The 10959-nt window shown below is 38.6% G+C and overlaps 1 protein-coding gene across 1 annotated transcript; it reads left to right on the forward strand.

The window, feature by feature from the left end:
• Nucleotides 1-1652: 1652 nt before the first annotated feature.
• On the forward strand, nucleotides 1653-10664 carry LOC141317266 (interphotoreceptor matrix proteoglycan 2-like; the record flags this gene model as incomplete). The annotated part of the gene is made up of 19 exons (XM_073833025.1): nucleotides 1653-1819; nucleotides 1967-1992; nucleotides 2141-2167; nucleotides 2310-2350; nucleotides 2749-2864; nucleotides 3036-3200; nucleotides 3337-3395; nucleotides 3538-3558; nucleotides 3927-4117; nucleotides 4193-4251; nucleotides 4806-4911; nucleotides 5209-6194; nucleotides 7019-7238; nucleotides 7372-7582; nucleotides 8035-8223; nucleotides 8892-9093; nucleotides 9365-9444; nucleotides 9529-9613; nucleotides 9790-10664. Coding segments are annotated over 18 exons (2909 nt in total), but the record flags the coding sequence as incomplete, so codon positions are not given.
• Nucleotides 10665-10959: the final 295 nt, after the last annotated feature.

Here is a 10959-nt window from a genome sequence, read left to right on the forward strand (position 1 = left end):
AAGCAGCACTGAGCAGACCGATCAGAGAATGGGTACTTTAATGTCATACAGCCACAGCACTGCTTTAAGTCAAACTCACATTTTCCTTTTGTTTAGAGCAGGGGTTTTCAAACCTGTCCTGGAGCCTCCCCTGCCCTGCACATTTTGCTTGTCTCTCTCATCTAATAGACCTGATTCAAATCATCAGCTCATTAGTAGAGACTGCAAGACCTGAATTAGGTGTGCCTAATAAGGGAGACATACAAAATGTGCAGGGCAGGGGAGGCTCCAGGACAGGTTTGAAAACCCCTGGTTTAGAGTGTTCGGTGACTTCCGTTATGAAATATGTCACTCAACCCGTCCAATCAGATTGTGAATACATCACTATGCCTTTAGGTTTGGTATATTTAGGTTCGCTGTCAAAAATGGCAGTGTGAACGCTAAGTGGACCAGGACCAAATGTATAATTACTTTTTGGTCTGGACCAAATTAACCAAACGAACCAAACTACAAGTGTGAACAATCGAGATTGACACCATAAGAGGGTTGAGACAGAGTCAAGGCCAAGACCAGAAGAGGGTCCGGTCAACTGTAAAGGGGACTTTCATGAAATGTCCATAACATACTTTGGTTAAAATTCCTGAATGATCGTGTAAAACAACACCCTTTTTATCTTGTCAAAAATAGCTCTGTTCACAGCGAGCTGTTTCAGTGCATGTCTCTTTAAATGATAATGAGCTCTGCTCACTCCACTCCTCTCTTCCATGGAAGAGGAAAGATGATTTGCAAATAATCATTAAAAAAAAGTAAGTATGAGACGTACTCCAGGAGGTGCAGCTGGATCACGAACAGTGGGTATTGATCCATCCTTAAGTTTGAACTTGGTAGCAAAACCTGCCTTTAATTGTCCCTCATTCAGAAAACAGTCTGGAGTAAAATGATTTGCACAAACATGAACTTTTTCGGTGTATTCGGTGGCGCATTACCATCAGAAACAAAACGAATTCACTGCGTTTTCAGCTCTGATTTCAGGAGAAAATGGAAAATTTATGTTCAATTTTACATCCAAATACAAAACACCTGCGTTGCTTACACAAGACATTGTCGCTATAGCTGCTTAAGCGCAGATGAGTGCAGAAATATGCTAATGCAGGCAGTCTGATATGATGTCATATTGCTCAGAAAATAAAAACGGCTTGATAATTGAGACTGTTTAGGTTTTTTTAGAGATTAAAAAGGACATTTATATGCAAACACCATATAAAAGTGAATTTTGCATCAAATGTCCCTTTTATGACTGTGTTTAGGAGAGAGTTGAGTCCAAGTCAAGCTTGAGACAATAGGAAGGTCTAATTAGAGTCAAGGCTGAGTTTAGAAGAGAGTCAGAGTCTAAGTCAAGGGTTCAAAAAAAAAGGGTTCAGTCAGCGTCAAAAAAAAAAAAAAAAACACTGATCTGATCTCTGATCTTGTCATGGAGTCAAAAGAATGTGGTCTTGATTCAGATTCAAACCTCAATAGCTGTAACTTTTGACATGAAAGACATGTTAATTTATTCGAACAAGAATCTTACCCTGTTACTCATGCAAAAGGTGAGCAGTCTGATTGTACTTGTTACAGTTCTGATTGTATTTTGTTGCACTAATACAGTGTTGTTGTTGTTGTTTATACATCAGTGTGTCAGGAAATCGTGTGGGAGGCTTTTAAAATCTTCTTGGATCGCCTGCCTAATCAGGAAGAATACAAGAGTTGGATGAACCAGTGCCAGACGGAAAATGTCTCCATACAGGAGATTGGTGCTACCTTTAGCCAGTCAGAAGAACACTTAGCACTTATCCACAGAGTATGTAGCATAAAACCTGTATCATTAACATGATACTAATTATGTAAGCTGATACTTTTAGTATGGATAGAGTATTATGGGTGACTGGTCCATGTGCATATCAAAATGTCTGAAATCTGTCTTTTGAATCTTTATGGTCCATTGCAGAGACTTGCGCAGACAAGAGTGAAAAGGTGAAATTACATTTTAAAAACCTGTTTTCCCCTTCAACCCATCCTTTAATAAATTCCCTTCCTCCCAACTATTTATTTATTGTAATAGATGAGTTCTCTTACCGAGTCTGGTTTTCTCCTCACCTGTCGTCTTCCTCTTTCTTCTCAGTAAGACACCTACATACTCAGTATGCAGGTATACACCCTTCGTACCTGTTCTTTATTATTTCCATTAAATAGACTTGCAATTTGTGTGTGTGGTTGAATAGTTAACTCTTACATTTAAAGGTCATTGTGTTATTTCTGACTGCCTTTTTTTCCTTTTTTTTTTTGTATAGTCCTGAGGAGTCTTCCCAAGAGCAAGACCATGTGACATCAGGTCTTTTATGATTGTTGTTATTGACAGTTTATTATGTAAAATGCAGTAGAAAAATCAGTAGAAAAAAAAGAATTATACATTTTTTTGAGCCATAATGTATACATAATATTGTATTTTGTAATTAATGTTGTATTACTAAATCCTAAACAAAGGATTAAAATGTAAAATGAGATTCATATGGCTTAAAAAAGAAAAAGATACTCTGGAAAAAAAAGAAAAAGACTAAAGCTGTGGTCTCAAACCATTGATGCTTATAGCTTAAGAGCTGTGAGAGCTATTGACACAAACTTAATGTGTGCAGTTCAGATTCAAATGTTGTAATTGTAAATGGCAAAAATAAACTTAGACCTTATAAAGAGTACTGCAAGAGACAAATAATCGTCTTCAAAACTTGGTAGGTGATGAGCTTCCAGCAGAAACCACTGTGGTTCCAGATGAGGTTATCTCAGAGAGCGTGAAGGAAGTTACTGCAGAAGCACCATCTGCTATCACGACAGTGGAGATAGATACTGAGGTAGGTGTTTGACAGGCTGAGACATATTGTTCATACTAATATATAAAGTCTGGTTCTAAACTAATGCACTCTTGAGTCATACCATGATACATACCAAAAATATACATATGACTAAATTATGAATATTGAACACCTGCTAAACAAAATTTGTGTGTGTGTTGTCTGTGGTAGATCACTAATGAGATTGAGAAGGAAGTAGCTGTTTTGCCTTCACGTCCTCTGGTTGAGCAGAGGGTGGAGCTGGCTATGTTATTGACTGGAGAACCATGGAGTGAAGAGCTGTTGAACTCCACCAGCAGTGAGCATGGCAAACTCACTAAGAAGATTACAGAGAAGGTACAGCACACACAAATACTAACTTTAATCTTTCAGCTAATGCTATTTACAGTATATAAGCACATGTTTGTTCTGTTTCAACCTTAAGTTACTATTGTTTTGGTTTTATGTTACCTATGTTTGTCATTTCTTATAGATTTCAGCTGCTTTGGAGAAACTGACAGAATTCAAGAGTGTGTCGGTATTGAACATCAGGTGTGTTAGTGCATGGTTAATTTTGTTAGGTATAGTTGCTTTACAGTGGCTCCAGAAACTATTTGGACACTTAATTTGATGTTTAAATTGACCTGCTATATTAGTAGTTGTGCTAAAAATATGAACTTTATCTTTTCCGTAGGCCACAGATGGATCCCTCAAGGTAAATTAGACTTGATTGCATGCATGAATACAGGTTAGTGAGTCAGAGAATGTATTTGTTGCAGTCTTTCTTTCAGTTAGAATAAACAAGCAATAATCATGTTTATAGTATGCAATTACAATGGAAATCCATGGAGCAAGACATTATTCTGACAAATGTTTTTGAACAGTAAGATTTAAAATGTTTTTTTAAGAAGTCTTTTCTGCTCACCAAGCCTGCATTTATTTGATCCAAAGTAATTTGACCAGTACTGTAAACACACTAAAATATGTGAACAAGTCACTTGCTAACATTATCTGTGCAAAGTTACATCCAATCTAAACACATAGAAATTCATTTTAAGTGCAATTGTTGTTTTCTCTCTGCAGTGGTGATAAGGCAGTATTGGTGGAATATGTTGTTTCCCTCCAGACCAGCAGTGAAGAGATCAGCAGTGAGACACTGGACTTCATTAATCTTCAGTCCAACATGGTAGAGGGCACCTTTAGTTACTCAGCGGGGCCCACTGTTCAGTACACCATTATTGACCTCCATTCCAGCGTCACTGAGGCTCAGCATGGTACTGCTCTATCTAGCTAGTAGTCCTCTACAGTACATCTCAGCAGTCTGTAATGATGTAATGTTCTCTTGTCAGTGGAATCCTCTCCAGAGGAAATCCATCCTGCAGAAGAATCTCTAGACCCTGACCACAAGGTGAGTTACATTACATTTCTGTCAAGATGGCAGTGAGGTGAAGCAACTTTTTGAGCAACGTTGCCATCAACGGGCACCCAGGTGAGACACGGGGGCCCATAACAATCAAAATTTGTTACCCATTCTTAATGGTAAAATGCCCAGGCAACATTGCTCAAAAAAAGTTCCCCAGCAAAACTGCTAAAAAAGTTGCCCCGTGTATCATCAGCCTAACACAGTGTCTACACTGGATACAACAAAATACAATAGAACCTATTATGCTGTCTACACTGGATGCGGCACAGCACGACAAATACTTAACAGTAATCTGTTGCTGCATTCTATTTATGATGTGCTCACACAAAGTTCAAGTGATTTGCAACGGTCGCTTTGTCGCGTCCTGGGTAGACAGACTTTACCTGTTGCGGCGCAGCGCGACAAATGTCTGGTCCGGTGTAGACATGGTCTAAGACTGGAATAGCAAGAACAGTAATATTGATGACTGCCTTAACAAGCACTACCAAAAACTTAAGAAAACGTCTGAGAATAAGCTCTTTATTTTGTATATTGTCTAGGATGATATTTTAGAAGTAGAAAAACCATCCGAGCTGCCTGGAGAGGTGGTGAAGGAGGTCTTTACTGTTGGTGACCTTTTGGATTCTACAATGTCAGAAGAGGAAGGTATGGGAGAGCAGGATGTCATCATTTTAGATGATGGCACACTATCCCTTATAGACTATTCCAGTTGTAGTTTCTCAGAGGATAATAACCAACATTGACATGTACAGTGATTTATGGCAGGGTTATACAATCCTGCTACTGGAAGGCCAGCTTCCTGCAGAGTTTTGTTCCAACGTTGCAAGTTTTCTAATTCCTGCAGGACAGTGACCTTCCAGGAGAAGGATTGGACACAGCTTATTTATACCAGCATAATGGTGAAAGACTCCAGTCAAGACGATTGTTTGTTCCTACTTTCAGACCTTCAAGACAAGGACTTGGTGTCACAGATTCAACCCAACCAGACTGTTACTGTGGAAGGTGAAGCTGGAGGTCCCATTATTGACAGTGACTTTACACTTGATGACTTTAATCCCGCCTCTGGATCTGGTGCAGAAGGCTGGGTAACTGTCCCTACTGGGGCTCAAGAGCCAGTTGGAGAAGAGGTTTTCATTGATGTAGATATGCCACAGATAGAGGACTATGAATTCTCCACAATTACAGCAATGGTTGAAGAGGACCAGATCTTGCCTGAGGACACTCCTGAACTGGTTACTGTTAAAGCTGGAAAAGACAGAAACCTACAGATTGGTAGCGATGTGCCCACAGTGCCGCCAATTAAATTGACTGAGCCAGAATCTACCTTAAAACCTGAGGAAGACCACATACAACCTGCAGAGGAAGACGACAAGGAAGAAACTGTTTCAACAGAAAAGGATGAGGAAATTAAAGTTGCTGTGACCACAAAGGAGGAATCAGAGGAGGTTGAAGAAGAGGAACAGGAAGAATCTGTTGGCAGCACAACAATAGCACAGGAGAATGATTTTGTACTAACGGATGTTTCAGCAATACAGGTTTCAGAGGACGACCTAACAGAGGATGAGATCCTATTGGTCTCCATTGAACCAGCAAGCCCAGTCTACCCAACACCTTTTTCACCTGAGAAGGAACCACCTTTTTTCCTCATCACCATGATGACCCCAGCGGAGGTGGAGTTGGTGCATACCTCAAATTCAGAAGTCATGACTACATCTCTAGATGTGATTCATTACACAGAAGAAGAGGGTAGTGGCATCCCTGTTGTCATCCAGGGCGATGGCATTTCCAGCATAGCCTTGCCAACTAACCCTGGGCGGTCTTTGATAGTGTTCTTCAGTCTTCGTGTAACTAACATGATCTTCTCTGAGGATCTGTTCAATAAGAGCTCTGCAGAGTACAAAGCTTTGGAGCAACAGTTCCTTGAACTGGTAGTGTACCTCTTCTAAAGTACATTTCCTTTCTTACCCTACCATCATGTTGTTCCTCTTCAACCACATATCCTGTCAAACCTCCACTCATCAATCCAAATCTGGATTGTCCAGTCCTGTTCCTGGAGAGCCACCTTCCAGCGGAGTTTAGCTCAGACCACACCTAAACTAAACACACCTGAACTAGCTAATCAAGATCTTCAGGATTGTGATGCAGTGGAGCTAATCTCTGCTGGAAGGTAACTCTCCAGCAACAGGAATGGAGATCCCTGATCCAGATTAAATTATTCACTAATTCAGCTCTTAACTCTGGCCCTCAATGTCCACTTTTCTTGCAGAGTTGAGCTCCAGCCTTGATCTGGAAAGTAGACGTTGAGGGCTGGAGTTGAGAACCCCTACAATAATTTATATTGTATGCCAGTGGTTCCCAACCCTAGTCATGGATTACTCCGAGCTCAACACATTTTGTATGTTTCCCTAATCAAACTCACCTAAATTTAGGCATCAGCTCATTTGTAGAGACTCCGAGATAGCCAGGTAAGAGTAACATAAAAAATGTTGGGGGTGCTCCAATACCAAGGTTGGAAACCACTTTATACCAGGGCTCTTCAACTCTTGTTAAAGAGCCTTTTGGGCCAAACAAGCTATCAAGGTGTCCAGAATTGTTTGCAAATTATAGACAAGTAGGTTAGATTGGGATTGTTGCTATAGTCTGCAGGGCACTGGCTCTCCATGACTGGAGATGAAGAGTTCTACTTTAAATATATATTATTATATTATATTTTGAGTTTATAAACTCATTATTGATGTTATATGTCCCTCAGCTGGTGCCATATCTGCAGTCAAACCTCAGTCACTTTGAGAACCTAGAGATTTTGAACTTCAGGAATGGAAGTATTGTGGTGAACAGTCGTATGAAATTTGGGAAGCCTGTTCCTCGTGGAGTCATTACTGCTGTTTACCTCATTCTAGAGGACTTCTGCAACACAGCTTACCAAACCATGAACCTCGCCATTGACAAATATTCGTTAGATGTTGAATCAGGTAAGACAAGATCAGAAAACCATAGTCACTTTGGTCCTACAGCCTGTGTATTATGTATTTAGGTACAGTACCTTATCACATGCCACCTTAATGCTGTGGCTAATCTATGTGGGTACATGTATTTTTGTTTCAGGGGAACAGGCAGACCCGTGCAAGTTTCAGGCATGTAATGAGTTTGCTGAATGTACAGTGAACCAATGGTCAGGTGAAACCGAATGTGTGTGTAATGCGGGTTACTTTAGTGTGGACGGGCTACCCTGCCAGAGCATCTGTGACCTTCAACATGACTTCTGCTTGAATGATGGGAAGTGTGATATCATTCCAGGCCAAGGAGCCATTTGCAGGTTTGTTTATATGATACTCAAGAAATTTTGAATTTTAAATAGAATTTTTATTTATCTTAAAGTAAGTTGCTGCTAGACTGGCATTTTCTTAAAAAGCTAGTTCACCAACAAATACAAATTCTGTCATTAATTACTCACCCTCATGTCATTCCAAAACGTAAGACCTAAGTTAATTGTCAGAACAAAAATGAAGATATTTTTGATGAAATCCGTGAGCTTTCTGACCCTGCATAGACAGCTCGCCACCTTAACTGTGGTAGTTACGTAGCTGTCTATTCAGGCTCAAAAAGCTCTCGGATTTCATCAAAAACATCTTAATTTGTGTTCCTAAGACAGAGGTTTACAGGTTTGGAAGGACATGAAGATGAATAATTATTGTCAGAATTTTCTTTTTTGGGTGAACTATCCCTTTAAGTTTCTAAAGTTTGTTTGTATATTTGTCTGCTCTGTAGATGCCGTGTTGGGGAAAACTGGTGGTACAGAGGAGAACATTGTGAAGAATATGTTTCTGAGCCACTAGTAGTTGGTATTGCCATTGCATCTGTTGCCGGGTTCCTTCTGGTGGCGTCAGGAGTAATCTTCTTCCTAGCAAGAACACTGAGAGACCAATATGACAAGGATGAGGCAGAAGACCCAGTAGGGTAAGACAGATATTGTATCACAGTCAATCTGGTAAACCATGGCTTAATTTCAACTTGCACACTTTTACTGTGCATTATAATATTCTTTCTAATACGGACTTTGGCTTATGTAAAGGGAACTCCAGTTCATGAAAGCTTTACCTTAGAAGTCCGAGCCTTCAGAGCCGATCACCTCACACAAACACTTGATTAGAGTTTGACCTTAAGTAAGGTATAGCAGCGTTGAGCTTCTGGAAAGGTGCTATATAACTAAAACCAGTCAAAATTAAAATGAAAATCAAGTATTTAAAAATAAAACTAAGGTTTAAATTTGACATTACACACCAAGGTTCAATTCTATCGAATTGTTACAGAATATATAAATATTTTGCCAAATATCATTGGCATGCAAGTAATAGTTTATAAGAACTGTCACTTATAAACAAGTCTTTTTTCATTAAATGCTCTTTTCTTACTTAAATCTCTTTAATTACTGCATGTGCAGCACCTAGGAAGAAACTTACATCTCCAGTAATTCCATTATGAGATTTGCATTAATTCATCAACAAGGCTGATCTTTGATTTTTGACCCTCTTTAAGTCATGGCTTCTTAACCTTGTGGATGTAATAATGGCTGTTGCAACCTTTTTTGTGCATGTATACATGTTTGCATACATGTTTCTATGCAGGAGAGAGGACAGTCCACCATTTCTAGACAGGGCCACCAAGTATAACCCCATGTTCGAGAGCGATTTAACTACAGGCTACAGTCATTACTACCAGCGGTACCCCGAGCCCCCAGTCCACAGCAGCGCCAGTGCCGAGGCGTCCACAGAGTTCAGCAGCGAAGAGATAAAACATATTTATGAGAACAGTGAACTCACCAAGGAGGTACTGGTCTGTGTGTGTGAAAATAAATTACTTCGTATACAACTAAAAGGGATAGTTCACCCAAAAATGAAAATTCTATTATCAATTACTTACCCTCATGTTGTTCCAAACCCGTAAGACCTTTGCTCGTCTTCTGAAGAACATGAACATCATGAGGGTGAGTAATTAATGACAGAATTTTCATTTTTGAGTGAACTATCTCTTAAAGGTGTGCAAGTGAAATTTTGTGTGAAAAATGTAAGCAAGTGTGTGATAACATGCCATTACCTAGGATATTCAAGATCGCATCCGCATCCTTGAACTCTACACAAGAGATCGTCAGTTTGCAGATTTTTTGAAGCAGCATCAAATGTGAGTTTTTTCAAAAATGTGTTATTAATAAACAATAGCTTTGCCTGTTTTCACACCACTTGTCTTTTTATTTTTATTTAACAGAGCAATGGATAATCAAAGAGAAAGTTCCTCCAGTAGCCAATAGCTTTCCAATGTCCAATAGCCTGCTGAGTGCAAAACTTTGAAGGTTAGTAAACAAAGTTATGAGAACAATGAATTATAACAATATGTTTTGTGTTTCCATAGTTGCATCTAGTGTAAACATCAGTGGATCTTTAGGACTTTTCAGACCTATTATTCATTTATTTCAATGATTCTAAATGCAGTGTTTGTATTGATTTGCATCATATGTTCCTCTTCCAGAAACTTCCATTGTCTTTTGGGAAATGGCATTTTAGTGATTCCAGAGCAATTTCTCATCAGCCTCTCTGAGACTTTGCCAATACAAATTAAAATGGCTACCTTTGGATACTTTTAAAAATAAGATTCAAGAAAGCAATGTCTATTTTGTTCCTTTTGTTATATGCTTTTTAAATTCTATTGTTAAAGATTTTTACTGTCATGAAACAGGGTCACAGACAATATCCTGGTCATTGATTGAAATGTTGTGTTAGTGCCTTCTAATTTTATAGATGTGGCCCGTTTCTCAGACAATCAGTCTTTGGTGTTCAAAGAAAAACATCCCTGATGCATTAATCCTGAATGTTACTTGAATCACAGACTGTTAATCTTTTGTACATTACCTTTAATGGTTCAATTGCTTGTCAAAGATTTCAAGCTGTTGTGTATTAAGACAAATCAGACTGTTAATTTTAATTATTTTTTTAATTATTACTTTATTACAAATACGTTTACTTGGTTGCCATTTTGAAAGCATCCGGGCAGCTTTTTTCTATGTAGGTAATAGTTTTACATGTACAGCTTCTACATACTTGGAAGATTGACCAAAGACCTATTTTAAATAAGTGAATAATTTGACAGCAATGCTATCACAGATCTGCTCAGATCACAGGGGAAAAATAATGCCTCTATCAAAAAGGTGATTGGCTCTTTTAACTGAAAGTAGGGATTTCCATTCCTGCAGCTACCATTTTAACCTCCTTGTCCTTACAATAATGATTGTTGCACTAATTTGTATGTATTTTTTTTTTACATTATTAACTGTATTTTACTGTAAAATTGTATTAGTTAAATGGATTGTTCACCTAAAATAAAACTAAAAATACTGTCATCATTTACTTATTATTTGAGTGAGTAGATGATTTTGCAGAATTGTCATATCTGTCTGAACAATGCCTTTGGGTTTTTGTGAGAATTGTTATACTGGATAGTGGATACTTTTATTCACAAGTTTCATTACAGGTGCTAAGAAATTGTTGGCCGTATGTATGCTTTGTATTGCATGTTTGCCTGTGTGTGATATTTTAATGTGATTTTGGCTGATGGTTTTCCATGTATCAGAGCTAACTTGAGAGAATAGACCCTGCTGAAAAAACCCAATAGAAACCATTACAGAAATTCTAATGGTTTCCA

The sequence above is a fragment of the Garra rufa genome, unplaced genomic scaffold (assembly GCF_049309525.1).
Source record: "Garra rufa unplaced genomic scaffold, GarRuf1.0 hap1_unplaced_595, whole genome shotgun sequence".
Lineage (NCBI taxonomy): Eukaryota > Metazoa > Chordata > Actinopteri > Cypriniformes > Cyprinidae > Garra > Garra rufa.